The sequence below is a fragment of the Alternaria rosae genome (assembly GCF_020736505.1).
Source record: "Alternaria rosae strain MPI-PUGE-AT-0040 chromosome Unknown BKA58scaffold_12, whole genome shotgun sequence".
In the NCBI taxonomy this organism is placed as follows: Eukaryota; Fungi; Ascomycota; class Dothideomycetes; order Pleosporales; family Pleosporaceae; genus Alternaria; species Alternaria rosae.
The window spans coordinates 666,986-693,981 of record NW_025763581.1 but is presented as its reverse complement, the minus strand read 5'-3'; the positions used below and the strand labels follow the sequence as shown (position 1 = coordinate 693,981).

The window sequence follows — 26,996 nt, the reverse complement described above, 5'->3', positions numbered from 1 at the left end:
GCATCTGGACTCGTACGGAGGCGATATATGGAGTCCGTGGATGCCGACTCCCGCGAAAGTCTAGGCTTGACGGTAATGTAAGCGTTAGTCGGGCCAACTCCTGCAGCTGCCGAATTCTCCGCACAACGGCTCGGAAAAATGCTAGTAACAAGCAAGTACTCCTTTTTAAAGCATGAGGAGTAGCTACTCTAGGCGCAAAGTGGAGAGCATCGTGCCCCGGTACTGAACCCAGATGGAAAGTATCGCGCATGCATATAGCCAAGAACGTAGCCAGACGAGCCGCTCCCTGTTAGATATAATGCATCAACGTTCCCAAATCTGCCACAAACTATCATCCGATACTGATGTTCGACACCATGGGTTCCATTTCCCAGGATGAGCGGAAGGTCGCCATCATTACCGGTGGCACGGTTCGTCACATCGCATTACCGCAGTTGATCTGAGCTTGCTGACAGATTCCATTAGAGTGGAATTGGTTCCTGGCTAGCAGCCCGGTTACAGGCAAGAGGCTACCGTGTCGCAATCTGTGGTCGACGTGAAAGCGAAGGCAAACAAGTCGCCTCATCGATTGATGCGACAGGAGATTCGGTCATCTTTGTCCAATGCGACGTCAGCTCGTATTCCTCGCAAACCAATCTCTTCCAGACCACATGGAACAAATGGGGTCGCCTGGACGTTCTGATCGCGAACGCGGGCTTCCCTGATCGTGGATCCGTGTTCAACCTCAATCGCCGCGATGCGCCCATCGACGACTTGCCTCCAGAACCAGATACAAGCTGTACAGATGTCGTGGTGAAAGGACGAATGTATGGCACGACGCTGGCAACACACTACATGCGTCACAACTCAGGGGGCAAAGGTGGCAAGATCATTATCACAGGAAGCATGCTGGGCATGTATCCATGCCATAGCTTTCCAGAGTATTGCTCGGCCGAAGCAGCCACAGCAATGTGGACCAAGACAAGCGGTCCTGTTCTGCTGGCCAAAGATAACATCTCCATCAACTGTTTGATGCTCGGTCCGATCGAAACTCCAGTCATGCCTGGCTTCAGCAAAGCCTTTCACCCCGAACACATGATGCTGCAATCGACCCTCTTCGCTGGCTACGATCTATTTCTTGATGACGAGAAGAACCAGAGGACAGGGCAAGTTGTCGAGATAGCGCACGACAGACTGGTGGAATGGGGACACCCAGGCTACAAGAATGGAGCTTTCTCGAAGCGTAGTGAGGCTGTCTTCGAGCCATGGTTTGCTATTGTGCACGGAGAGAAGAGCGGTTTGCCCGGTACAATTCACGACTGGCCGAACCAGGGCAACAAGATCATCGCTGTGACAGGCGCGACAGGAAGTCAAGGTGGTGGAGTAGTCAACATCATGAAGAAGACGCCTGGATGGACGGTCAGAGCGATCACCCGAAACCCAGACAGTGATGCGGCGAAGAAGCTCGCAGCGGAGGGATTGGAGGTTGTCAAGGCCGATTTCGAAGACGAGACATCATTGCGAGCCGCCTTCGATGGCGCAAACGCCGTGTTTGCGGTCACGAATTGGTGGGAAGCGCTCTTCCAGGGCAAAAGCCAGCACGAATGTGGCGAGATCGAAGAGCGACATAGCATGAACCTCGCTCGGGCTGCCGCGGCCACACGGTCGGTCGAACACTACATTTGGTCGACTTGTCCAAACGCGAAGCGTCGGTTCTGGGGCAAGATGGAAGCGCCACACATGGACTACAAGGCGAATGTGGACGCGCGCATCAAAGCCGAGTTGCCGCAACTTGCTGCCATCACGACTTACCTGTACTTTGGATACTATCCGCAGAACATGGCTTTCTTCCCGCTCTGCAAGCCCTTTGAATACGTGAGTCTGGCTCAGTGCATGGTATATAACGCATTTGACTGACATTCGATGAAGCCCGGCACTGGTCAATACATCCAAGCGATGCCCACAAAGCCCGATGCCAAAGTTCTCATAGCTGGCGACATGAACGTCAACCCCGGCATCTGGGTCCGCCAAGTCCTTGCTACTGGCCACAAGGCTTATGGTAGATACGCGAACGTCGCGCTGGAGAAAATGACATACCAGGAGATGGTCGATGTGTGGTCAGAAGTCACTGGCAAGAGCTGTGTCTTCACTGAACTCAGTATGGAGACGGTGACCAAGCTGTACGGCGACATGGGCAATGAACTGGCGCTGCAGTTCAAGTATGGCGAGGCTTACGATCCTGGGGAGGTTACCGATGAGTTCATGAGCCCAAAGGCGCTGGGCATAGACGCTGGGGAGGTCGTTGGGTTTAGAGGCACAATCGAAGGCCTCCACGCAGGCGGATTCTGGGCTTGATGCCAACGTGTATTCAGTCCAATGCTTACATTGTATCGCTAGCGTAACGTATGCGATTTGCGACTGTGTAGGGTGTATCGGGACTCTGGAAGGTGAACCGCGGGATACGACGATGGGTCTCGTGTGCCGATGGGCTGCTGTAGACATGCGTCAGCTTGATCATATTCGGGGCTGGTGATGCGACATACAGTAGCGCATTTAGTACTGGTAACAGCCCGCTGACCATCAGATGTCGCCTTCGTCGTGGAAGCTGAGGAATGGAGGTGTCGCATCTAGGGCAGCGACACCCATGTAGAGAGGAAGCCGGAGAACCTCGACCGTTCAGGGGATGGCAGCCTAAGTGAGTCGGACATGGCCGGAAGTCGTTGCGTATCTCCGGCAGTTTCTCCTGCGATCTAATCGCCGTACCTGTTTGTCTCAGCCATGATGGTGAGGATGTGACGTCGTTCTGGTCCGCGAGCCGCCTGGATGGTCAATGGGCCTCCAATGCGCGTTTTGAGGTGCTCGGCAAGGGTTTTTGCGACGTCAATTCGAGAGCCCAGTGCGTGAGCGACGCATGGGATCATATCCAGGTATGGTGGTATGGTGTGCAGCGTTGGATGCACGCGCGGCGCGCCTGTCGGGGTTCCCATTCCAGCAACCCGCCGATCCTGCCACGTGCCCGAACGCGACAGACTCCCGTGAACACGTGCGACCCTCTTCTCGCCACCAGCTGAACACCCACCCGCAACGCTTCCTTTGGCTGGCATTCCGCTTACTATTGTCTCCCTCGAACAGGCAATAGTATGTCATGAAATCGCCTTCAGCGTCTCATGCCCGCTCGACGAGCTGGCATCCGCTTTCGCTGCATAATATTGCCATCTCGGAAGCGGACACACCCAGCACAGGCCTCATCACGAGCATTTATATGATCGTAGGCCATATCCATTGTCAATACGGTAATATGCAGTCGATAAGCTGCGGGCAATGGCGACATGCGATGCCGGGAATAGCGACTAGGTATTGGCTCCTTCAGTCGCCTCATAGCACAACTAACATTCAAGCTAAGATCAGGACGCAGCCCGGGGTCAAAGTCGCAGACATTACACGTCCCAATTTTTTCAAAGTCCTCCGCAATGACAACGCCACATATGTTTCCTAACGAAGCTACGATGCATACGTATACGCCGTGTTCAACACCCTAGGCCAAGGATACTGCAACAATTAATGCGAAGCCTCCGCCGGAAAGTCCTTTACCTATTCCCCGCCGAGCCATACCATTGCCTGTCGCCGCTGTTGGCACAACCCCAGTTTCCGCAGTCAATGAGGGCACCGGGGGAACATACGAGCTAGTTGGTACCAGTTGTGAGGCTGTGCTGCTCGAAATAAGAGACTGCTGACTTATCGGTCCCGTCCGGGTCGTGCCCCCGCATACTTTGTTCGAGTAAACAGCCGTTGGATCCCAGGTCCTTCTCAGACATCTTTCGTTAAAATCGATGTCGCATCGCGATCCATAATATAGCATGTCGTCATTGCAGAGACAGTTGCTGAGATCTGCATCTGCCGTGCTATACGCCGAATTGCACGACGTCATGGACACTGTCAGACTTTCGCACTCCATTGCGATGCTGAGACACAACTCCTGGTCGAATGCAGGTGGCTTTGTGACCATCATGGTTGTTGGCGAAAATGTGAATACTTCTTCACATATCGTGGACCAATCATGGTAGAGCCCGGTAGTTCCCAAGAACATGTTGTCGATAGCTGAAGTGGGGAAGCAGTCCCACATCTGCTGATGGCAGCTGAATCTTGTTAGTCCATTATCAAGCCGCAACCTGCGTAGGCTACTCACCCTGCAATGTAGTCCAATACGCTCTGTTGACAGTAGCAGCCTGCCTGTGAATTCGAGTTATCGGTATCAAAACAAGTTTGAGCATTCTGAAGCATCGTTGTGCAGCTGCTCAAGGTAACAACTGTGTTGAGGCAGTCTGTGGGATCGTTGATGAAGTTTGACTCTTGGGCTGCGGCCAGGGCCGAGAGAGCTATCAGAACGGCGATGACCATATCGGAAGTGGGACCTCACAACAGGTGTCTGAGAGGCGAGTTTGTTTAGATAAGCTGTAGTGACAGATCTCTCGCTTTTATCGATCTCATCAGCAGATATCATCGAGCAGGAAAGCCGCCATCTTCCACGACGCACACCAGGATAGCTTGCTTTTTCTTGCTACCAAGAGCTCACGCCATTCTTATTATTGCTCAGGTCTTGCGCGAGGACGCGTCTTGAGGCTCGAGCTGCAGCTCGTGGCTGATGAGATCCAGGCTCGCTTCTGACGACTAGCGAATACGAGCCTTGGCCGCGAGCTGAGATACTAGCAGCCAACAGGATTGATTTAGCGAAGGTCAGTACCAGACTACCTCAAGATGTGTGGCACGTGTAGTCAGCTTGCGCGTGCAGGCGGTATCATGGTAGGCAGTGGAGCCATCGACATCTCAGCCCACACCGCCTGCTCCCATAACATGAAGCTTGCGACTCGTTGACTTCGGTCAACCCCTACAGAACGTCGAATGTGCACGCTGCGCATACCTAGGTACTCTCGCAATGAAACCCAAACGAGCTCAATGGCGATCTATCGTCCTTCGTCCCGGAATCGTGGCTCTGCTCCTATCCGCAGAGGTCAGCATCATTAGCACAATCGCGACTCTATGGGTACTTTCGAACGCACGCACGGGTTTCATGAACGTTGGATTCCGAGGGTCCAGCTCAGCAGTTTTCAGCGTGCAAGGCGCTCTTGATCGCGGTCAACCTCTGCTATGGACAACGCTACCAGTCATCGTTCTTACGCTCTACCGCCTCTTTCGTGAAGCTGTCGTCTCAGCTCTCGTTGTTGAAACGCCGTTCATGGAACTACACAAGTCTTCACTCGCCTCGCCTACCACGATACAAAAGTCTATATATCTTGATTACCGTACATCATTCAGCATTGTGGCATGGTTCAAAGCCGTAAAGAACAAACACACCTTCCTGGGCCTCTGTATGCTGTTTTCCTTCGTGGTATCAATTGCGCTAGTACCGCTGGTTGGAGGTCTCTTCATCGAAGGAGAAGAGCTGTCTGCGACCAACGCAAAATTCGATCTACTCTCAATCCTTGACACCACTACCGACATTACCATCCTCGACTATGGTCGTCTCTTTGACGTGGTCTCTGCTTCCTGGGTCTACGCCGCTCCCTATCCTTCTGGAACTGAGGGTAGCTTTCCTCTTCCGAGCATCGCACCTGTGCAAGGCTTTCACAACTACACTGTCTCTTTGCCTGTAACTACGTCTCAACTTTCTCTCGATTGCGAAATCATAAGCGATGCAGAGTTCACTACAAAGACCGAGACGGAGAACATAGCACTCCTAGCTTTCTCGGCTACGGATCGCAATTGCGCCATCTTCGGAGACATCGCAATCGGTAATAGGAACTCTTACTACCTTGGAGCTTTCACGCAGCAGGACTGTCCCGACGTCGCTGGTCGCACACGTGTGGTGCTCTTCTCCGTTCCCGTCATTTCGACTGGCGATATGCAAGACCCGGCCTTGATATCCTGCATTCCATCGTACTGGTCTGTCAATGGCACAGTAGGCATCATCAGACGTACAGACCTCGCCGGCGAAGTGACAGAAACGCCTTCTTTTTCTGCAACCTCTCGGCGGGTCCAGGAACTGCCCGATCTCAAACGTCAGCAGTTTGAACAGGGTGTGATGAGCGTACAATCCATAAACATCGGAAGTACGGTCAATGCGCCTGACCGCCTCGGAGAGTTGGTGGCTGGGTACGTCGAGAGCAGGAATTTGAAGTTCACATCAGAGAGTCTGATTAAGGCTGCGAGCACTGTGTATCCAGCGGTCTATGTAATGCTTTGCCTGGATCACTTCTATCCAGGCTTGGCGCAGCCTATCCAGCGGGAGGGCGTGTTGCATATCCCTGAGAACAGACTGCATGTCGTGGAGCCTGTGGCAATCGCCATGCTCCTTATCCTTGCCATACTCGTCGTCGAGAGCATTTACCTTATCGTCTACCTGCACAAGCACCCGAGCATACTGGCAGAAGAGCCTGTTGGACTTTTCGGTGCTGCAAATCTCCTCCATGGCGGCAACATTACATCTCTAGTTGCGAAGTTCCATCGCGATCCTGAATTCGACGGTCGTCTTCGACGGCCTGTTAAACCGGTCGACTACTACTGCGTCTATTCCAGCCCGTTTAAACTTGTCAATACCACAGGCAAGAAGCCCAAGACCGTAAACACGGATGATAGCATATTAAACGGGAAGTGTTGGGTAGACAGAGAGCCTGAAACAGGCCAACTGAAGATCGTAGTGAAGCTTGAAGCGGACGATGCCGAGTGTGCGCAACCTCTCCTCGAGCTTCCAATTCCCGAACAGCAGGATATCCCCACTCCTGACCCAGCCCATGCGCTGCGATATGCCAGAGGACAACGACCGTCAAATGCAGCTCTATTGGTATAGTCTATTGGTGAATGTTGGAAACATACCGACCAGGCTCGGCACACTTTTCCCACGATAAACAATGCAGATGTACGCCAGCAGCAACCCCGATTTTTGATGGCGGCCCACGGATGTCGAGGTGTGCATGTGTCTCAGCTCTATGCGCGGCAAAACAGTCTAGGTCTTTTGGTAGATGCTTCATCCCCTTTCTTTTATATCGGAGCAGACTGCTCCTTGGATAGCCAAAAGACACCCCTGTCTTACATAGACTTCCACGATGACTTATGTACTGATATAGAATGGTCTGTTACTTTTGCGAACCATTTAGGTGAACACGTTTGGTGCAACATTAGGTAAAGACCGACATTGTATCTTCTTAAGTCATGCAGGTGTCGAAAGGGAGTACTGCACAAAACGCAACATCACAACACATGTATAATTATAGGGAACTCGATTTATTCAGTTAGCAGATACCAAAACGACAGCTAAAAACGAAGAGCTAAGGCTAAGGAGAGGTTTGTATGTATGTTCTGCCCCTGGCAGAGACAGTCCATTACGGAGAGGTACCGAAATCCCAGACTGGAAGCCGTCTTCTGGGACCATAGAGTGCTATCGGCGCCTTTGACTAGCCACAAGTACAATCGGCAGCCTAAAATAGGCCGCCGAAAAGAAGAAGAACAGTATACAGCAGACCGTGTCCTCCTGCAAAGGTGTTTGGGCTAGCGGCGCCCGTAAATTCAGGAAGCGATGTCGATACCAACGCCGATACAGATGTCGATGCTGCAGTCGGTGTGGTGATAGGAGAGGTCATGTTTGAGAGAGAAATTGTAGCGGTAGGGCCGACGAAGGTGGCGGGCAAGCTGACGCTCAAGGACAAAGCGCATGCCTGAGGGTCCAGACCTTGAGGGCAGCACCAGCCATCAATCAGACAGTAATCGCCATTGGGACAGCCCCCTGGGCAGATGTGTGAGTGGAGAAACACATGAGGCAAACTCTTGGTAAATCACTTACATGAAGCACTTGAGCCCGCTTCGCAGCATGTCTCTTGCATGTCTGGGTTGTAGCAGAGGAAGGTATCAGGATCACTACAAAGCAGGTACCCAGTACCGCAAGAGGCTTCGCATGTGTCTCCGATACCACATTGGTTGACGGGTGGCTGATACTCCTGACGTTTACCGAAAGCATGCGGGTTCGGTGAGTGGAAGTGAAGGTTCGCGGCAGCGGTTGCAATAGTCAAGGAAGCGAGGATGAAGCGGGCGAAAAACATCATGAAGGAGCAAAAAATGGTGTAGGCTGGAGACAGAGAGACCTTTGAGGGACTGTTCAGTTCGCCATACGCCCGTCTACAGTGTACTTATAGACTGGTTTGTGCAATCGGCTGCCTTGTTCTGCTCTACCTGGTTCTTTGGGCTTACTTGTGGCTTCCACCAAACTCTCTACGCACAGACGTTGGCAGACTGAAATCCCGACCTAGAATTCGTAACTCGTATATCTTCGCGTCTTCCTCAAAATCGCTAAGCCCCTTCGCACACGGTGAGCTGTCACCAATAGTTGAGCAAATTATCAAAGTAGCTTGTTTCGTAACCTCAACTCGACCACACTCATACAGCTTCACATTCAACCTTGCAGAGTGCCTCAGCTAAGCGGCCGAGATGCTAAACTGATACACCTGTGCAAATTATATGACACATCGAGTCGGGATATCAGATGTGATTCGTTCGATCGGATCGTGCCGGAGGTGCCTGACAATTCCGCGAAGCAGGCAGCAGGATTGCCTTCGAGTTCATTAAGCAGAGTTCACTGTGGCTGAAGTCTAGAAACGTTACGAACACTTTTCGCAAGGTAAGTCCCAGCAGAGAGTATACACTGGCTGTTCTTGGTAAACCCGCGTTTGTGCTAAGAATAAGCCGTGGCAACGAAGTGACGAACAAGTAATCGGTCAGAGGAAAACCAAGGACGAGCTGAGAGACCGCCAAGAAAGAGCTGAGAGGGATCGAAAAACGGGCTATGAGCGCTAGAAACGAGCTGAGAGGCAGCTGAGGAAAGGCTGAAACGCCGAGCGGCAGTGAAAATCGTGTCGCTTCCGCGCCTATCAATCTGCTGATGCTTGGCTTTAAGTTTAGTAGCGATGCCTCAACACGTGAAGCGATACACAAAGCATTATATGACAACATGCTGCGCCTAATCAATGAGCCTCGATTCTTATAATACATGAGACACTAGGTTGAAGAGGCTGTGTCAAAGCTTTGGTCCCGATAGCCCTCAAGAAAAGGTGGGTCACGCAAGACACGCATGCCTCGTTTGGCGAATCTGATGATTGGGAAAGATACTATAGATTTTTGGCTTGCTTTCTTCTGTGCAGTAAAGACTTACAAGTCCCACACTCTTCACCGCCTAGGTTGAGAAGCGGCAGGTAATCTCGGCGTCCGATGCTGCGATAAACCCATCACACAGGGCTTTTGGTCTGGTCAAAGTGCATCTGCATGCACAACTGATGGGTCGTGCAGACCCGGTTTACAACGTCCCTCGTATGCATGCCAGGATACTAGCGCTGCCCAGGTGTTCCCATCAGCGACGGTATCTTTCAGGGCGCCTGAAGTGTGAGGAGAACTGGAAGACTCCGCATCCGTCCCCTGCACATCCTTCTGTTCCTGTAGCTCAACCTGCGCATCGACGTCGTCCATGGAGCATACCCTGATGATATTTCAAGTGAACAAAGCAGAAGCAGAAGCCGCTGTTCTGAAACGCTTGAATATACCGTACTTACTAAGGCGAGCTGGACGATACGAATTGGACGCCACAGGAGTCACATGGATACCAGAATCGCCATAGACAAAGACATATTCACGACCACTAGAATAGTATTAGCGGTAGAAGATCACAGCTTCAATTCTTCAATTCCCGATTGAATCGATTGGATGAAGGAAGGACCGTTCGCGTACCTAGTAAGAGGTCAGGCCGCGCCTTTTAGTCAACAACATGTACTCTCCTCGCTGAATGACAAGCTTATACAATTAACGATCTCGCATATCCTTCGTTCTCGAAGAAGTCTTGGTGCTTGAATGGAGGCACAGTCGCGATTACACAGCACAGTATGTTATCGCAATGCAGATGTATTCCCTGAAAACCTTGTGCTCGCTATAGGTACCCATATATAACCTTAGTACATCTCAGATGTTAGAAACAATCATGAAGCCATTCACCCTCAAGAAAGGTCACAACGAATCTCCGTGTCAAATCAGAGGTTGGGGAACGAAAGAAGACCTTTGCCAAGTGACTCAGAGATTCGCAAATCCAAGGATCTCGCAACTTCCCGTATCATGTCGATGGCTTCTGATACATTAAAACCTTGAAGAGACAGCTGCTCGATCAGCGGACACCATGTGTCCTTCAGCTTTAGCATACCACGAAGGCAGTCTTCGCTTAAGTCGGCGTCGAAATCGCAATCCTGCAGCTCCAGATATTCCAATGACTCTGGTAAGTGACATAGGTCGGTAAGTTTCTCGAACTGGATCGTTATGTGCGATAGCATCTCAAAATCGCGGAACGAGGGGTACACGTAGTGAAACGAGTCTTCGCCGTGCTCTTCCATGTCTTGTTGAAACTCCTCGTCGCGCATGTCGTAATAGCAGTTAAAGTGCAACTCTAGCGTCTTTAGAGTTGCCTTATGCTTTTCCAGTAGCGCCATCCCCAGGTCTTGTGGACTGACGAGTGGTTGGCTCGCTATGTCGTCTGGCAACATACCCCCATGACGCCTGCCATCGGGGAGGACCAACTTGAACGTCTCCAACCGAGGAGATGCATCCAGAGCTTGTCGCATTGTAGCGAGTGGCCCAAGACTCCACCACAATTCAATCGCCGATGGTGTCAGTACGTTCGTGGCAGGATGAACATCACTACCGGCCGATACTTCGTTCTCCGTAGAGAATGAAGTGAACGATGGGTATCGCAGGAGCGGGATGTAGTCAACTATGTTGATTGGCTGGTTATCGAAATGCTTGTGCCTGCAGCTTGTTGAGCGAGAGCGACATGCGCAGCAATTGGTGAGACTTACAAATGAAACGTCTGCAACTTAGCGAGGAAGGCGTCATCCGAAGCTCTCATCGCATGCATCCCTTGCAGCAGTCCGCGAGGAGGCAGATTGTGTGTATCCATACGAAGATGCCCCAGATTGGGCAGACAAGCAAGTGTGTATAACACAAGCGATTGGAATAACATGTTCCGTTCGCTTTCGGGATTCTGACCTGCCAATAATGCCGATATGCTCTTGAAAGTGGCATCGCGGACAAGTTCAGGTCCGTTGTGCGGGATTGGTCGATGGTAATGTATAGTGAGCGCTCGTGTCTTCTTTCCGAGGTCGGGGCATTCGACACAGGTCCGCAAGAAAAGCTCAAGAGGTCTCATGGTTTCAGGTATTGACTGTCCTAGTACCACGCAGGTGTAGAGCGCTGGTTGCGCAACAGCTGCCAGCGCGCGGGATGTTTTGCATGATCGCCATAGTGCTCTGACATCGGACCAGCGACCTGTTTCAAGATGCGCGACGATGCAATAAAGCAGTTCGTTGGATAGATCAGTGAGCTTTGCCATGGTTTGATGTGGACTGACCGCCGGAGGTGTCGCAAGCCAGGTGCACAATATCAGGCAGCAACATTAGTAAGCAACGCTAGCATCCCCGGGGCCATCTCTTCGGCGAACTGGCATCCCGGCCGGTGACCACAACCTTCACCTTCACCAACGATCAAGCTCACAGTATCGGTCATTCGGAAGACGCTTCTCAGTGGTACAGCAGATATGAATTCAAAAATCACAAAAGAGATCCAACAAATAACTGGACCTCCTTCCATTATCCCTCGCTACCAATCACGAGTCGCCCAAGCAGACAGTCGTAGGCCACCATTCACAGCTTACATCATAGCGCAAGGAGGGCACCTCTTCTTGCCGCACCTCTTCTTGTTCTCCTTCCGCTGCTTCCTACTTATCGCCTAGAAAATGTCAGCACATATCATGTCAAGCTCATTCCAAGTATGACTTACAGCGACCTCCATGTCCTCGAGGAGCTCAGCCTCCCAAGCCTCATCCATCTCTACGATAACTGTGGAAGCGTCAATGGAAGAAGGAGTGCTATCCACGGTGACAGCGGCGGCAGCGGAGGAAGTAGCCTCGGAAGGCATGTCGGCGACGGTGGGGATGGCGACCCCGCTGGGAGGCAAAATCCAGGAGGTGTTGTAGGAAGTGGCCGTGGGAGGGAGGATAATAGAGGTCCATGAGGGACCTGCTGGGGTGGTCTGAGTAGGGATTAGGCATGTTGGTTTACACATCATAAAAGAGTTGTGAAATAAATTGCTTACGTAGGTGGTGAGAGCAGGCATGTTGCTTCAATTTTTGACTTTACGATAGTTTGTTGTAGATGTCTTAGGATAAAGATGAAATATTGTAAGTAATTGGGAGGAAGGAGAAGGCGTATATAGAGATGTGCTCGCTTTCTGGTGTGGTAGCGCACCGAACTATGTTGGTGGTGTGTGTGGATAATTGCAAAACCCTCGTCGCTACCCTTGAAATATCGTCTCGCTCAACCACTCAGATCTGTTGCAGCACCCACAGTACATATCGCTTCCAACAAGAGCTCTTTAAACTGGAAGCAAAGTTGTTATCTCTTATGGGCGCACTATATGCTATCACAAGATCTGGAGTCAGGCTGGCAATCACTACTATATCCTCTATTCCGCTACGATCTCATATCCACCAGCCTGACAAATACAGCGTTCGTAATGGTCGCAGTATGCAAGTCCAAGCTTGCCTCTGGGGCATACCAAGGTTTAAAATATGGTCTAAGCATCTGGAAAGAGATATTCGCGAACCATCCAATAGTGTACCTGATATCTCATGTTAGGCTGGCGGCGACAATTGTTTCCATAGCCTCACTGGAACCCACATCTCCACATCTGAAGAATGCAATCCGCGTGACCATCGCAATCATATAGCCAAATGCTTCTCGCGAAGCATACAATGGCTGCGTAGAAAGGCTGGAAGCCGTTGAGGAGGACTGTTTGCCGATGACCGAATGGAATCCGTGATATGTCAGGCTGGGTCTGCGGCGACCTTGGTCTCCATCACCTCGCAAAAAGCTCACATCTCGACACCTGGAAACCCACAACCAGTCTGACTATCGCAAATACATGCTCGAACCTGACCTTTGAAGAAACGCACGGCTGCACGCGTCCCGCACAAAGCCCTCACCACACCCATCCGCAACACCCCCACTGTGAATGGCTCCCCCACCGCATGAGCCCTTACGGTACCATCGTACTTTCCCTCCCCTCCCACGCTTCCCAATATCCCCATAACCGCGCACACTCGCCACTTCCACACTGGGAAAAGTAGCTTAGCGCCTCCCACACAACTTGCCGTGTTGATCATCTCACCTTCCACTTACCTCCCCCGTCTTTCCTTCACCACACTCCAAACCCACACAAGTACTGCAAGCTACCTTCCCAAACCAGCTCAACGCAACTACCCAACCCAAGCCCAAACCCAGTCACACAAAACAAGTACGAAGATGTACACCTCAACCATCCTCCTCATCGCGGCTGCGGCTACTGCTGCCGTCGCCGCCCCAGTAACCACCATCAAGACAACCAACCCCACCAAGACCATCGCCGTCGCGCCTGCCTCAGCCGGCATGGTCGACACAGAGGGTCAATGCATTCATCCTCCACGCGACGCCGCTGCTGACATCGCTTCTGTCGCCACGGCCGCTGCTCGGGTCGCTGGAGGGGAGACGCAGGAGGAGTACAACCATAAGCTTGTCAAGATGGATAAGGCGAGGGAGCATGGTGTTGTTTGCATAGTCTTGTAGAATATACTGTGAGTACCATGCACAGATGAATGAGATGATGGGAGCTGACACAGTGTCAGTATGGCGCGACTACATGATGGATGGCGAACTAGACGATGGATGGTGGGCTATATGAGGGAGTGAGAGAATGGTGATGAGTACATGGCGTTAGGTGCACCATGGAAGTTAATTGCGATCACGGACATGGACACTGGGCTCTTAGAGGCTTTTCATGGAGGGAATTCAATCCAATTCAATACTGCAGACATCTCTCACTATTGTTATGCCTTCGTGAAACAGCCTCATCTCATAGTCTATTACCCCTGCTTGTACGTGATCTCGCATCGATGCGCTTTCGGTGCAATGAGGAAGAAGTTCTAATATCATATGTTAGCGCATATATTGCAAGCACCCTGCAAACGCACGACTTACCTCAAATTCCATACTTTCGGGTGTCGTGCTCGCCGCCAATCGGATACCGCGGCACTCCCGGAAGAAGAACGCAGTAGCGTATCGAAGTTCCATGCGCGCGAGATGAATACCGATGCATGACCGCGCACCAGCGCCGAAGGGGTGGAAAGCAAGTTTCGCCTCAGGTGATTGCGCTTCGGCGACCATTTCCTTGTTGGCGATCCAGCGTTGCGGGTTGAAACTACTTGAGGTCAGCTTGTATTGCAAGATGAGATCAGAGTGTGCGACTCACGTCAAAGGGTCGCTCCAGATCTTAGGGTCGCGATGCAACGTATACGCTTGCGTGTCGACCGTAACGCCTTGCGGAATGTAGTGACCAGCGAACTTGGTACCACCTTGAGGCACCACTCTAGGCAGACTACTTGGCGCTGCACCGTAGAGGCGTAGCGTCTCTTCGATGACTGCATTTAGCAGCGGAAGTTTGATGAGATCGTTCTCGGTAAATCCTTCGTCCAGCGCTGCAGCTTCGGCCTCGAGCGCCGCTTGCAGCTCCGGTCGTTGCAGAACCGCCCATGTGAGATACGTCAGAGTCACACCCGTTGTGTCAGTGCCTGCGATAATGACGTTCATGGCTTCGATTCTGACGTCCATGTCGTCAATGTGGCCCTCTCCTTCTTTCTCGCAGTCCTCGATGACCTTTGCGAAGATGTTATTCTCGCCGGTACGTGATCGTGCTGTTTCAACGGCTTTGCCTGCGCCGGCAAGAATGAACTCGTTCGCGTTGAACATCTCTTGTATCGCAGGGATTGGAACGAAGCGCAAGAGGCGAAGGAAAGGCATCTCGACCATAATTCCAGCTCCCATGGTCAGCTTCTTCAGCACGCGCATGAATTGATTTTGCTATAATATGTCAGTTCTGACTGTTGCATCTCTGATCGAGTCCTCTTACCTCTCCCGATTCTAGCATGTTGAAAGAGTCGCCGAATGCAAGGTGGGCGCTGACATCCGAGGCAAGAAGCATCCACCAGTTATAGACATCGGCTGTCGCTTGCGTAGCATCCGCCTTGATCTTCGTAACAGCCGTAAGCGCCTTGTCCCTGACGACGGACTCCCAATGCTCGACAAGGTATGTCCTGCTAAATGATCTCGACAACAGCTTCCTCCGCGGTCCATGCTCACGTGGGTCAAGCATGGTGAATACACCGGCCTTGGGGAAGTTCGCGAGTCGGAGGTACCATTCGCTCTTCATGTACTTGGTGCCAATCTTGTGGATCTCTTTGAAGGCATCTAGGTCTGCGACGGCGACCTCGTTAGGCGACAGTCGCACGATGGGCCCATACTGCTCGTGGAGGGAATCGATGTAGAAGATTCGTTGTCCCGTCACGACTGCGCGCTTCAAGCGATAGTGAGTGAATCGAGTGTACCAAGGACCTGGCAAATGCTTGGTCCGACAGGTAAGGCCAACGTAGAGAAACTGTAGACGTTAGTCGCTGGGTTGCGAAAGAGGCATCTTCGCTGGATTACCTTTGCTACCAGTAAACCAATTGCCAACAAGAATGCGTAAGCGAACGAAGCCATGCTGTGATATAGGCCCTCGAACGGAAGACTTCAAACCTAAGTTGCTGGCGGTATGAGCAATCGAGGCTCTCAGGTGCTATCAGATGACAGAAGCTGCGGTACGAATCTGGTGCTGGCACAGTAATTAAACCAATACTACGTAGTTACATAAGTAAATTCCACCTGCGTGCGCACGAAGTACGTTCTCTTATCCATCTTCCTTTCTTCTTTCGCTAGACCAAACATGATCAGCGGCCATTGTGTACCGGCATTGCTTTTGGCGTCACCGGTGTACGGTCAACTGGGGACCCGACATTCATGGCTAACGGTCCCTGTAGGTTCCCGAGCATCGTCGCGCAACTCTGTTGTGGCATTGCATGGGTGCACGCGAGCAGTTGTCAGATCGAAGCAGGCCAATAAGAAGAACCGGCCGCTTGTCCACACACTTCAGCGAGATGAAGCCTTGCCAAATCGAGTATAACGTAGATTGACCGCACGGAAACCTGCATGGTGCTCGTTGGTGGAGGGAGTGGAGGACGGATAGAGTCCGGGTCGTTCATCCAAGATACAGGATTTTCTGGGCATGGCTACTATGAATAGATGCACTGTCTTTTTGCGATCTTCCTTTGCTGCCTGGATTTGTTTAACGAAGGCTTTGGTTGCGGTGGTATGCTTGATGTGATCACAAGCCGCACCCCGCGGAAGCCGAAGCCGGTGATCGTGGTAACAGGTCGATAACTGTAGGATTCGCGGGGTGTGCCTGGCCTACTGCCCCAATCTCCGCATGGCGGGGCAATACTGTAGATATTCGATGTGGGAGCTAGTTAGATGTTAGCAGAAGCGCTAGAGGCACATTACCGCCATGATCGCCGTTGGCTTACCGCATGCTTCGACTCAATCTTTACCCCATTCAATACCGAACTCTACACAAAAGCTCACCCCTGTAACCCGCCGAGGCGTGTGCGGTATGGCGTTGATTAAGCGAGTATCTTCGGGCGGTGCGTCGGCGCACAATCGGAAGAGGGGGCGCATGCTGAGAGGGTCTGCGGGAACGCAGCCGGGCATCAAGAAAACCGTGGCCGAGTTGTGTGGTGCGGTACGGCTTGCTTCTGTGGCTTCGTCGGGATGATCGGGCAGTGAAGACGCGAAAGGCGGTCGGAACTTTGAAGGCGCGAACGGCGATCAGGTGCGGGTGCAGACGAGATACGCGATTGAGTCGACTTGCAACGAGAGCTCCAAGCAACAAGAGTATATGATGTCCGCATCATGCACATATGAAGCATCGCGAACGCCCCATGTTGCCTCTTGGTCAGTACTCCCAAAGAAAGCAGGCTATTTCATGCTAGTAAGATGCCTCGTATTCGGCCGGGCTTCAGCACACTTCGCTAGCTGTACCGGCTTTTCTACGGACTGGCAAGCACCAAGCTCGAAGACGTCGCTGAGACCAGGCCCCTGGATCTAGCGAGTGATTTTCGCAGGCCGTTGAGTATCGCGGCGCATGCTGGCTGTCTCGATGCGTTGACCCCGCGCAGTCGACCATACGCGCCATGCCGAAGATCATGGCTGAATGCGGATTCCGGCGACTGAGGATGTGCAGACCGCAATAGACGCTGCAAACGGGTACCCGATGTTTACTGCGAATGTGACAGTGACGGGCTGGTGATGATGCTGAATGTGAGATGAACGAAGGTGGTTGAAGTGAGGGGGCACATGTATCACCACGGAAGGAGGTCGTGACGTCAGTCATTACCTGTCGCGGAAGCGGGTGTTACCCGTCAGTCCCCAGCGAAGCATTGTCTCGGTCAGCGAAGCCTTTCTTGGGGTATATTATACCGATGTTAAGATATTGCCTTGCTGCTAAGGCTGGTTGTTGCCGCGGGGGTATGTCACGTGCAAAGGGGTATCACGAGCTCCTTCCTGCGGCAGCAATCCCAAAGGCTACCCCTTCCCAGGTTTTTCACACAGCTGAAACATAGACACCAATCATGCGATCACTCGATGATTATGTCAGAGATGACATCAATGATTGTACTATCCCATAGTATATCAAGTAAATCCACGAACTTTGAATCAAACGAATCCATCGCGAATCATCACACACTGTACGACCATGAAAGCCGCCTTAATCCTCACCCTCCTAATTCACTTCCTAGCTCCTAGAACTCACAGTCCTCCTCCTCATCCCTTTCATCCCACGCCCTCCTGAAGGTCTCAAACACCTTCACCCTCGTCCTTCTACCATCCATCTCACCCTCCTTCTCCCTCTTCCTCTCCACCCCCCAAACCCCACCCCTCCTCCTCTTACTCTCGCGCTCAATCTCTTCCTCAACATAAACCTCACTATGCCTTTTCCGCATCAGCGGACCAACAACATGAGGCGGCGTAACAACGAAGCTGGCTTCGCCGAATGCGGGGTCCGGCTTAGTGATTAGTTTTTTCTTTGGTGGTGGTGAGGGGATAGATGGACAAGAAGTTTTGGAGTTGGGAATGTATGCGAAGGGTGAGGCGGTGGGGGAGGTGAAAGAGGGTGATGGGGAGGGGGAGGATGAAGGGGAGGAATAAAATGATGAACGACGCTTGAGGCCGCGGGTGGAGGGTGTGATGGGTTCGCGGTGGGTTTCTAGGGACGTCTTGCGCTTTTTGTTGATATGGGGTGGCATGTCGTACGTCTTGCCATCGCTTGTGGGAGCGTCGACTCGTGGATGCGTATGGTTCGTGGCAGTGTCATCGTTCGTCGGAGTGTTCGCATCAGTAGGCCATCCCGTAGCATCCCCATCCCTAGCACGCTTCTCCTGCGTATGAAACGGGTCCTCTGGAACCGACCTCTCGCGCTGCTTGCGCTCGTGGCGCTTCTGCAGATCGCGTACTAGATACTCGATAGTATCATGACCCTCTGGATCAGGATTTTCAGCTCGCTCACACGCACGCCCATAGCCCGGGTAGAGAAAGCCAGCCACAGCCTCAGTAACGCCCGTCTTGAGCTGAGGCGCAGCACGAATAACTTGCTCCACACAGCAAGCTAGGAAAGCTACATCCTTCTTGTTTCTGAACTCCCTGAGCCTCATCGAGTCGGCCGGCTGGAAGGCTCCGGTAAGGATCCTGCGGACGATGTCGTGACAGGCTGGGCAGTTGAATTGCTTGTGGCTGTGGTCTTGCTTCTTGCAGTTGGCGCCACATGGGTTCGTGCTGTCGATCCAGTGGCCGCAGAGGAGGAGGTGCTTGAGTTGGTTGCTGCAAGGTTTCATACCGGGGTAGTCTGGTATGAAGTGCCGTGAACCGTGGAAGGTGCCCATGTAGCCGACTGGGAGGTTGCTCTCGAAAGTGTCTTCTTCAATGACGATCTCGTCTACCCAGTTTGACGCGGACGGTGATGTGGTGGTATTATGCTGGTGGTTTTGTTGTTGCGTTGGCTGTAAGCGAGGTCGATCGTCACATTCCGGGGGTGTGGGAGTGACGTTGTTGCGTGACTGTGTAGTCTCATCATCGTCTTCGACAGTTGCGTTGTGAATGTCCCCTTGGGACGTTTCCTCCGCCAAACGCTGGGTGTCATCATGATTGCAAGGAGGCGTTATCGGAGGTGTCAGAGGTGTCAATGGGATCGCATCCGGCATATCAATGTCGCCAGAAGTTGTAGTAGAGTCGCCTGGGTTAGTCGGGTTGCCAGCCGGCGGACCGGACATGGGAAATGGTGGCGGCAGGATATTGCTGATCTGCGATCCTGACGGCTCAATAGTCTTCATTTGAGAAAAGAGATATCCTGACAGGGCCGCATTGGGCGGTGGAGACGGTGAGGTCTTGTACACGCCGCTCGCGTATCGTGTAGGAGGCGCTGCGTGATTGCAGGCCGCGCGATACGCTGGACCGAACTGGAGTTTGCGATCTAGTGCGTTGGATGTAGAGCCGTTGCTCTCGGATGTCACATCTTTGTCGTGTGTGTTACTGGAGCTTTCGATGACGCTCGTGTCAGCGGCGCCCCAGAAACTCAGAAGATTGCGGAGGGGATTGAACATTCTTGCTATCGGCAGGTCGCCTTCTCGTGGAATTGTGGGTGGAGGAAAGTTGATGTTCGTGGGCAGCGTATCAAAAAGATTGGCGGAGTGGAAAAGTGTGCTGTGAACAACGGGTCGAGATATATTGCGTCGGGTGGGGCTTTGGCGTTATTGCAAATAGTGCCAAGAGCAGTGAATATGGCGTTTCGACTTTGGTGCATGACGTTGTGTCAATACTATTGTGGGAGAGTCAGTCCACATTTTCACTGATTGCGCCGCCACGGAACATAATCCAGACTTGTCATGCGCTATATGAAAGATTTTGCGCAATGTTTCAGGGACATGCAATATTGCTATATGCGGCCATCTAATCTATTTAGTGATCTCTTCCCCGGCGACCTTGGGATGCTGTAAATTAGCCTCATTTGGCTCATTGCTCTTCATGGCCTCCAAGACTTCGAGACCCACATCCGCTCGGGGTCCAGTAAAGTTCTTGCGCCCGTCGATGAACCATTGGAAAGTACTAATGAATAGTATGATGCCGAAAGCGACGACACAGTAGTCTAGAATTGTTAGTCAAGTCTAGGCGCAATCATACTGATACTTACTCATGCTAGAAGCTGAAACAGGGAGCTCAGGTGGGAAGAGGAACAAAACTGTGGTGATGATGGTGTATGCGACACCGATCAAGTTGGCGATCCAGCCTAAAGGTCCAGGCAGAACGAAGGCCCTAGGTCCAAGCATCTTTCTGCCGCGGCAGACGTTGATTGCGACGGGAATGGCGTAGCTTACGCCCAAGGCGACGACTGAGGATGAGATGAGAGCGTTGAAAGCGCTACTGGACCCGATCAAGATCAAGCCAAAGAGAATAGTCAGAGTTGCAGCCAGGATCAAAGCATTGAGCGGTTGGCCAAGTCGTGGATGTACCTTGGCGAAGACCCTGGAGAACGGAAGGCCACCGTCTCGAGCGAATGCGTATGTCATGCGACTAGAGGTAGTCATGATGGCAATCTCCGCGAAAAGGATGCAGATCAATGGGAACATCAAGAGGCATGCGGCTCCAGCTTTGCTACTTGTGGCGTTGTACAATATTTGTAGGAGGGGGCCAGGGGCAGCAGAGATGATGGCTTCCGCGTCGCCGCCGGACACAAAGAGTAGAACCATGAGGAAGATGAAACCTGTGACGGTCCCGATGCAGACGCAGTAGATCATGATCTTTGGCCCCTCAACCGACGCATTCGGAATCTCTTCAATCATGTGCGCGACTGCATCGTAGCCGGTGAGTCCAAAACCGCCCTGGAGCAAGCCCAAGAGCCAAGCGACACCGTCCGGCCAGCCTGTCTCGTTAATGAACTCGGTAAAGACGAACTCAGCGGAAGCGTAATTGGGAGACGAGCATGCTAGGGCTGTGATGCAGACAATCGCAAACCCGCCGATGGACCAGATGAATGCGCCACGATTAACGTATGGCAAGAGGTTGTTCATGAACGCATTGATGACGAAGGCGATGATTGTCCAAGCGACGTAAATCAGCCAGACCTGCCATGCGTGCAGCGTGAACTCAGGATGGAACAGAGCGATGAGACCGGAGATGAGTTGAGACGCGAGGAGGCCTCCTGAGGTAGTCAACGCGAGCCATCCGGATACGTTAATCCAGCCAGTGATGAAAGAGGCGAGGGGAACCCATTTCCGCGGGGTGATGACGGCGACCCAATGGTATCTGCGATGCTGTGAGTTGACGATGCGTAAGCTGACCGGACATACTTACTGTCCACCAGCAGTTGGATACGCTGAGAGAAACTCGGCCAGCGATGCGGCCAAACACAAGTTGCAGATGCCAGCAGTCACAAGTCCCCAGATGACGCTTGTGGAGCCACCAGATGGCAATGCCAGTCCGATTGACGACGAAAGCGCGGTCCACGAGTTCAGGATGGCGAAAGCGAGTCCAAGCATGGACAGGAGACTGAAGTTGCGCTTCAACTCGCCCTTGTGTCCGAGGGCCTGCAATTGGGCTTCATCGTCCAGCGTGTGCCGTTCAGTGGACTCCATGATGTCGTATGCAGGCGGATGTCGGGTCTGCGCGACGTGATACCAATGACCGGAAGACAATGATCGAGTAAACAGTCTCTATAAACACATGGACATGAAGATGCGATCCGGAAGGATGCGCGAAGGCCGTGCTGTTAGCCATGCGGCCATTGATGTCGGCTGCACAGAACGGGCATGGCCACCAGGTTGGTGGAAGCTTGTCAATGCTTACTTGTGGTTCATCCACAGATAAGAGGCCCGGTAGTGGTCTCGACAGGGGCCAAAACATGGGGTAAAAGCCAATCAGACGCCATAGCGACGACTATCTCGCGCTGACGAAACGGTGTTACATCGCGCAATTGCACACAGGCCTAACTGGTGTCGGCAAGCGGACGCGACCGTATCTAGCCGGTAATTGCGCGTCAAGGGCGTGTTCTTGGAGACGGTCTTGGAGATATGTGACGAGATCAGATGACAGCGAGTGAAAGGCATTGAAGAGTGCTGACGGAGTTTGAGGATGGGGCCCGGGCGTCAGCTTGGCGGTCACGGCTTCTGCCGAAACACCATGATGGGCCATGGACGCATACGTCACTTGTTGACGACTCGATTCCCATCGTCAACAACCATTGCCGGAATCCGCAGCGCTTTCATGCAACTCACTTCGTAAACCTCGACGACACCATCTCCTTAGATGACGCAGGCGTGGAACAGGATGCGCAACAATCGCTCGCAAGACTATGCTCCGCTCCCAATGAGCGAGAAGGAGCCATTATCAAACAGATCTAGACGCGAACAACGACCAAAGGGCCTTGGGCGGCGGATATTACTTGTGGTTGGCGCATGTGTGGTCCTGTATTGCGTTCACGGGTATGAACCACTCACATGCTGAAGCACGCAAAGCTGACAATCGCAAGTCTCTTCACATTCTCTCGTCCCAAGAAATCGTGTGACACCATCGATGAAGGCTACCGATGTAGTCCGAAGAAATCGCACTTCTGGGGGCAATACTCGCTTTGGTATTCGGTCCCCTCAGACATCGACGTAGCTCCTCCCAAGGGCTGTGAAGTCACCTTTGCGAACGTCCTCTCTCGCCACGGCGGTCGCGACCCAACACTGGGCAAATCGATCGCCTACCACATCCTCCTAGCCGAAATACAGAACACGACTACATCCTACCCGAAGGAATTCGAGTTCCTGAAGGATTATGATTATACGCTGGGCGCCGATGAGTTGACAGATGCTGGAAGGCAGGAGATGGTCAACTCGGGGGCGCACTTCTACCAGCGATATCAGAAGCTGATCGACGAGAACGTGCCGTTCGTGCGATCAGGAGGCCAACATCGTGTCGTCGAATCTGCGGACAAGTGGCTCATGGGCGTCGCGCAGTCGCTCAAGGAGGAGCCGCGAAACATCGACGTGGTGATCCCAGAAGGGCCGACATGGAACAACACCCTTTCTCACGATGTCTGTCCCGCCTTCGAAGGCGGCCCGCACCACGGTCTCGGACTCAGGGCACAGCAGGTCTGGGCCGACAAGTTTGTCCCGCCCATCCAAGAACGCATCAACTCAGCCCTTGGAACGAACCTCAGCGCGACATCCATCGTCTACCTGATGGACATGTGCCCCTTCGATACTCTAGCACACCCGTCTGCGAAGATGTCCAACTTCTGCAAGATCTTCAAAGTGAAGGAATGGCGCGAGTATGATTACTTCCAGACGCTGGGCAAGTACTACGGTTACAGCGTCGGCAACCCCCTCGGTCCTACTCAGGGTGTCGGATACGTCAACGAGCTGTTGGCGCGCCTAACTAGCAAGCCCGTGGAGGATAACACCAACACGAACCGCACGCTCGACTCCGATCCCAAGACGTTCCCTCTCGACCGCAAGGTGTATGCCGACTTCAGCCACGACAACGACATCAGCGGTGTTCTTGCTGCGCTCGGCCTGTACAACAAGACGAAGCCGCTGTCGAATACCACCATTGAGGATACAAAGAAGACACATGGCTATTCAGCAGCGTGGAGTGTACCTTTCGCAGCCCGTCTCTATGTAGAGAAGCTGCAGTGCAGGCATGCGAAGGAAGAGTCGGTTCGTGTCATTGTGAACGACCGCGTACACCCACTGGAGTTTTGCGGCGGCGACAAATTCGGAAGGTGCACGTTGAGTAAATTCGTGGAGAGCCAGAGCTTTGCGAGAAGTGGTGGCCTTTGGGATCAGTGTTACGAGTAGACGGGCTTTTCATTACAGCATTCATACGACCACTGAGCATTTAGCATCGCATCGCGTCATGAGCATCTTCATAGATCAAAGTTAGAGAAAGACACATCCGGATATGTGCAAAACAATGGCATTCATCCCAACAATCTGAAACACGATTGTTCTCCGGTTATGCTTTCACCGATGTCTCGCTTGTGGCACACATACAAGCTGTGAACGACCAACAATCACTCTGACAAAGCTGGTAGCTGGTAACTCATTTGTGGCATCACGAAAACGGAGGAAACAGCAAATCCTCTGGAACGAACTTGCGCACCCAATCGACATCGCGGCATGATGACCGCAGTAGCTATCCTGTACCACAGAATGGACCTAAAGATCAGGATACCGAAGCACATATGGAACGACTTTCAGCCCGACGCACTTACCAAGAGTCATAGCCCTCCAGACAGAACAAGGCTCAAGATCAGAATACCGGCAAACATATGGAACGCCTACCAGCCCTCAACCAAGACAAACCCAGCAAAGAAATCACCACGGAAGCTGACCCTCAGATTACGATTTCCACCAGCACCTCCTCCGTCCAACAAGATTCGCGAAGTCAAGGGCAGGAACCGCAAAGACCTAGGGAACAATGCTACGTCCTGCAAGGTAAAGCTGTTCCGCTTCCATCACGGTGGCCCACATCGACAACGGAAGGGGAAGTGGCAGAATATGATTACATATGAGCAGCCGTGTCTTCATTTGACGTGTATGAACTGCTGGAGGTGGCATGCGCATCTTCTCCGGGGCACAACATCGTTACTAGATGATTCAGAGGTTCAGTACCGAGATAGTCACGACGCCTATAGCCTTTTGCATGCCAGGGAAGGGGCAATTTAGATAGCGTAATAAACGGATGAACCACAGAAATGACGAAGAATGAGAAAAGAAATTAATATGTTACAAGAAAATCATAGGTCGTCACGTTAGAGGCTCAAGTTGAGGTACCCTTTCTCCTATCTCCGGCGGGGCATGCGGTCATCCTCGTGCCGTTTTCACCATGTCAGAAGGCTCGGAACGGTTCCGCGACGACGCAAAATTATTCGACAACACTGCAAATGCCATCCACCAAGATACAATCGCATAAGCCGATACACACATAACCACCAGCACTTACACGTACCTCTTCCAATCCAACTCCCATCCATCGCACCTTGCCGCATACCCCACCTTTGCAGTCGGCATCTTAGTAAGGATCCGCCAAGAGACCTTGCAGATCCCTGTCACAGGCTCGGACAGCCCACCTAAAGCGATCCAAAGCATGTCACATATCAGTCATCTCCGCCCTACCCTTTTGCGGCGTATATAGCTTCCCATGTGCGCCCCTCCCAATGTTCGACGCGGACTCTCGAATCGACACTCCTCCCCATAATGGCGCAAATGGCTAGGATACGGGCGGGTCCGGCCGCGCTGCGACTGCGACGGGCGGCTGGTGGCGATCAGCTATTACGACCGCTTGCACACCCGGCTACGCGACTGTCGATAGGAGCATTATGGAAGAGAAGCATTGCGACGAATGCGGCTGTTCAGGAGCCTGATGTGAATTTCCCCGCGGGTGTTCCTCCAGTTTCGGTGCCGGCGACGTCGAAGGTAGATGAGAGGAGGAAAGCGATCAAGAATGCGAAACCTTTTTCGGATTTCTTGACGGATACATTCAACAGGCAGCATGACTATCTCCGGATTAGCATCACAGAGCGCTGCAATCTGCGGTGTCTGTACTGCATGCCAGAGGGTGCGCTTCGATAATCCTCATAGCAAAGGAATCTGCTAACAAATAGACAGAGGGGATACCGCTATCGCCGTCAGCCAACATGCTCACCACGCCCGAGATCTTCTACCTCTCCTCCCTCTTCGTCTCGCAAGGCGTCACCAAGATCCGGCTCACAGGCGGCGAGCCCACGGTCCGTCGCGACATCGTCCCGCTGATGCAGCAAATCGGCAGTCTGCGCCCGAAAGGCCTGCGCGAACTCGCCCTCACGACCAACGGCATATCGCTACACCGGAAACTAGACGCAATGGTAGAAGCCGGTCTGACCGGCGTCAACCTCAGTCTGGACACACTCGACCCCTTCCAGTTCCAGATCATGACCCGGCGGAAAGGTTTTGACGCCGTCATGAGGTCCATCGACCGCATACTAGAAATGAACAAACTCGGCGCGAACGTCAAACTCAAAGTCAACTGCGTCGTCATGCGCGGCCTGAACGAGCGCGAGATCCTGCCTTTTGTCGAAATGGGCCGCGAGAAGGATATTGAAGTGCGCTTCATTGAATACATGCCGTTTGGTGGGAACAAGTGGAGCGAGAACAAGATGATCAGCTTCCAGGAGATGTTGGATATTATTCGGACAAAATACCCTGGGCTGAGACCGGTTCCAGGACACAAAAACGACACGAGCAAGACGTACGAGGTCCCTGGTTTCGTAGGCAAAGTCGGCTTCATCACGAGTATGACGAACGACTTCTGCGGCACCTGCAATCGCCTGCGGATAACGAGCGACGGCAACCTCAAGGTCTGTCTACACGGCAATGCGGAGGTGTCGTTGCGAGACGTTCTGCGCAAGGGCAACAATGGCGAGCCCATCGACCAGGAAGCCTTTGAGCGCATCAAGCAGATCGAAATGGACAGACACGAGGGCCGGCTGAGCGACGAAACGATCCTGGGCTGGGGCCAACGCGAGCGCGAACTTCTCGATGTTGTTGGAGCTGCTGTGAAGCGGAAAGCGGAAAAGCATGCTGATCTGGATGACCTTGCCAATATGGAGAATAGGCCTATGATTTTAATTGGTGGGTGAATTTGGACTCCTTTCTCTTCTTCTCTCACGACCTTCGAGATGTACTCCCCTTCGCCATTGTCCGGTTTTCCTCTCACGAAATGTCATGGATGGATGTTTGATGATACCACGGCGATCACTGCATAGATGGCGTTTTGAGCGATGTCGTTTCTTCTGACTCTCCACTGTCGCTTGGACTTGGGTATTTGGCTATATACACCAATCATACATCCGATTTTATCCTCATCTGAGACCGTCCAGTCTGTGATGTATCTTGCTAACCGCGTGTAGATGACAAGCCTTTGTCCAGTCTGAATGCGCAGTGGCCTGCGTTGCGGAGACGG

General features: G+C 52.5%; 12 protein-coding genes across 12 annotated transcripts; 6 read left to right on the top strand and 6 right to left on the bottom strand.

Moving 5' to 3' along the window:
• Nucleotides 1-158: 158 nt before the first annotated feature.
• On the top strand, nt 159-2,334 carry BKA58DRAFT_450037 (uncharacterized protein; the record flags this gene model as incomplete). Its single annotated transcript, XM_046174336.1, has 3 exons — nt 159-410; nt 466-1,854; nt 1,909-2,334. Exons 1-3 carry the CDS (start codon nt 345-347, stop codon nt 2,332-2,334), a joined length of 1,881 nt encoding a protein of 626 aa, XP_046020658.1. The 5' UTR covers nt 159-344.
• A 707-nt stretch (nt 2,335-3,041) lies between these two features.
• BKA58DRAFT_394216 (uncharacterized protein) lies at nt 3,042-4,525 on the bottom strand. Its single transcript, XM_046171174.1, has 4 exons — nt 4,397-4,525; nt 4,166-4,347; nt 3,379-4,115; nt 3,042-3,329 (listed from the first exon to the last, which is right to left on the bottom strand). Exons 1-3 carry the CDS (start codon nt 4,478-4,480, stop codon nt 3,515-3,517), a joined length of 867 nt encoding a protein of 288 aa, XP_046020657.1. The 5' UTR covers nt 4,481-4,525; the 3' UTR covers nt 3,042-3,329; nt 3,379-3,514.
• Nucleotides 4,508-7,075, top strand: BKA58DRAFT_59565 (uncharacterized protein). Its single transcript, XM_046175596.1, has one exon. The coding sequence runs from the start codon at nt 4,913-4,915 to the stop codon at nt 6,821-6,823; it is 1,911 nt and encodes a 636-aa protein (XP_046020656.1). The 5' UTR covers nt 4,508-4,912; the 3' UTR covers nt 6,824-7,075.
• Nucleotides 7,076-8,069, bottom strand: BKA58DRAFT_450033 (uncharacterized protein; the record flags this gene model as incomplete). The annotated part of the gene is made up of 2 exons (XM_046174335.1): nt 7,076-7,756; nt 7,814-8,069. The coding sequence occupies 2 exons, from the start codon at nt 8,067-8,069 to the stop codon at nt 7,452-7,454; spliced, it is 561 nt and encodes a 186-aa protein (XP_046020655.1). The 3' UTR covers nt 7,076-7,451.
• A 1,971-nt stretch (nt 8,070-10,040) lies between these two features.
• On the bottom strand, nt 10,041-11,389 carry BKA58DRAFT_414983 (uncharacterized protein; the record flags this gene model as incomplete). Its single annotated transcript, XM_046172520.1, has 2 exons — nt 10,041-10,806; nt 10,857-11,389. 2 exons carry the CDS (start codon nt 11,387-11,389, stop codon nt 10,041-10,043), a joined length of 1,299 nt encoding a protein of 432 aa, XP_046020654.1.
• Nucleotides 11,390-13,358: 1,969 nt separating this feature from the next.
• BKA58DRAFT_444601 (uncharacterized protein) lies at nt 13,359-13,773 on the top strand (the record flags this gene model as incomplete). Its single annotated transcript, XM_046174078.1, has 2 exons — nt 13,359-13,635; nt 13,718-13,773. The coding sequence occupies 2 exons, from the start codon at nt 13,359-13,361 to the stop codon at nt 13,771-13,773; spliced, it is 333 nt and encodes a 110-aa protein (XP_046020653.1).
• A 122-nt stretch (nt 13,774-13,895) lies between these two features.
• On the bottom strand, nt 13,896-15,737 carry BKA58DRAFT_59503 (cytochrome P450). Its single transcript, XM_046175594.1, has 5 exons — nt 15,573-15,737; nt 14,998-15,522; nt 14,341-14,948; nt 14,070-14,289; nt 13,896-14,014 (listed from the first exon to the last, which is right to left on the bottom strand). The coding sequence occupies exons 1-5, from the start codon at nt 15,624-15,626 to the stop codon at nt 13,955-13,957; spliced, it is 1,467 nt and encodes a 488-aa protein (XP_046020652.1). The 5' UTR covers nt 15,627-15,737; the 3' UTR covers nt 13,896-13,954.
• Nucleotides 15,738-17,325: 1,588 nt separating this feature from the next.
• BKA58DRAFT_59543 (uncharacterized protein) lies at nt 17,326-19,896 on the bottom strand. Its single transcript, XM_046175595.1, has one exon. It carries the CDS (start codon nt 19,613-19,615, stop codon nt 17,762-17,764), a length of 1,854 nt encoding a protein of 617 aa, XP_046020651.1. The 5' UTR covers nt 19,616-19,896; the 3' UTR covers nt 17,326-17,761.
• BKA58DRAFT_59498 (amino acid/polyamine transporter I) lies at nt 19,791-21,805 on the bottom strand. The gene is made up of 3 exons (XM_046175593.1): nt 21,363-21,805; nt 20,203-21,314; nt 19,791-20,157 (listed from the first exon to the last, which is right to left on the bottom strand). The coding sequence occupies exons 1-3, from the start codon at nt 21,641-21,643 to the stop codon at nt 19,967-19,969; spliced, it is 1,584 nt and encodes a 527-aa protein (XP_046020650.1). The 5' UTR covers nt 21,644-21,805; the 3' UTR covers nt 19,791-19,966.
• A 529-nt stretch (nt 21,806-22,334) lies between these two features.
• On the top strand, nt 22,335-23,851 carry BKA58DRAFT_325570 (histidine phosphatase superfamily; the record flags this gene model as incomplete). The annotated part of the gene is made up of 2 exons (XM_046168016.1): nt 22,335-22,489; nt 22,537-23,851. 2 exons carry the CDS (start codon nt 22,335-22,337, stop codon nt 23,849-23,851), a joined length of 1,470 nt encoding a protein of 489 aa, XP_046020649.1.
• A 444-nt stretch (nt 23,852-24,295) lies between these two features.
• Nucleotides 24,296-24,625, top strand: BKA58DRAFT_297054 (uncharacterized protein; the record flags this gene model as incomplete). The annotated part of the gene is made up of 1 exon (XM_046166891.1): nt 24,296-24,625. A coding segment is annotated over one exon (330 nt), but the record flags the coding sequence as incomplete, so codon positions are not given.
• Nucleotides 24,626-24,794: 169 nt separating this feature from the next.
• On the top strand, nt 24,795-26,898 carry BKA58DRAFT_394202 (uncharacterized protein). The gene is made up of 2 exons (XM_046171173.1): nt 24,795-25,613; nt 25,664-26,898. The coding sequence occupies exons 1-2, from the start codon at nt 25,253-25,255 to the stop codon at nt 26,671-26,673; spliced, it is 1,371 nt and encodes a 456-aa protein (XP_046020647.1). The 5' UTR covers nt 24,795-25,252; the 3' UTR covers nt 26,674-26,898.
• The last annotated feature ends 98 nt before the right edge of the window (nt 26,899-26,996 follow it).

What these genes read in the sequence shown, in the direction of transcription:
- BKA58DRAFT_59565 (XM_046175596.1), top strand. Translation starts at nt 4,913, where the DNA reads ATGAAACCCAAACGAGCTCAATGGCGATCTATCGTCCTTCGTCCCGGA.
- BKA58DRAFT_59498 (XM_046175593.1), bottom strand. Translation starts at nt 21,643, where the DNA reads ATGGAGTCCACTGAACGGCACACGCTGGACGATGAAGCCCAATTGCAG. An exon ending in TATCCAACTGCTGGTGGACA is followed by an intron (nt 21,315 to 21,362) that starts GTAAGTATGTCC and finishes ACAGCATCGCAG; the next exon opens with ATACCATTGGGTCGCCGTCA. An exon ending in TGTTTCAGCTTCTAGCATGA is followed by an intron (nt 20,158 to 20,202) that starts GTAAGTATCAGT and finishes TAACAATTCTAG; the next exon opens with ACTACTGTGTCGTCGCTTTC.
- BKA58DRAFT_59543 (XM_046175595.1), bottom strand. Translation starts at nt 19,615, where the DNA reads ATGTTCAATCCCCTCCGCAATCTTCTGAGTTTCTGGGGCGCCGCTGAC.
- BKA58DRAFT_394202 (XM_046171173.1), top strand. Translation starts at nt 25,253, where the DNA reads ATGGCGCAAATGGCTAGGATACGGGCGGGTCCGGCCGCGCTGCGACTG. An exon ending in TCTGTACTGCATGCCAGAGG is followed by an intron (nt 25,614 to 25,663) that starts GTGCGCTTCGAT and finishes ACAAATAGACAG; the next exon opens with AGGGGATACCGCTATCGCCG.
- BKA58DRAFT_59503 (XM_046175594.1), bottom strand. Translation starts at nt 15,626, where the DNA reads ATGGCTTCGTTCGCTTACGCATTCTTGTTGGCAATTGGTTTACTGGTA. An exon ending in TTGGTTTACTGGTAGCAAAG is followed by an intron (nt 15,523 to 15,572) that starts GTAATCCAGCGA and finishes TAACGTCTACAG; the next exon opens with TTTCTCTACGTTGGCCTTAC. An exon ending in ACATGCTAGAATCGGGAGAG is followed by an intron (nt 14,949 to 14,997) that starts GTAAGAGGACTC and finishes GACATATTATAG; the next exon opens with CAAAATCAATTCATGCGCGT.
- BKA58DRAFT_394216 (XM_046171174.1), bottom strand. Translation starts at nt 4,480, where the DNA reads ATGATATCTGCTGATGAGATCGATAAAAGCGAGAGATCTGTCACTACA. An exon ending in TCGCCTCTCAGACACCTGTT is followed by an intron (nt 4,348 to 4,396) that starts GTGAGGTCCCAC and finishes ATAGCTCTCTCG; the next exon opens with GCCCTGGCCGCAGCCCAAGA. An exon ending in GTATTGGACTACATTGCAGG is followed by an intron (nt 4,116 to 4,165) that starts GTGAGTAGCCTA and finishes AACAAGATTCAG; the next exon opens with CTGCCATCAGCAGATGTGGG.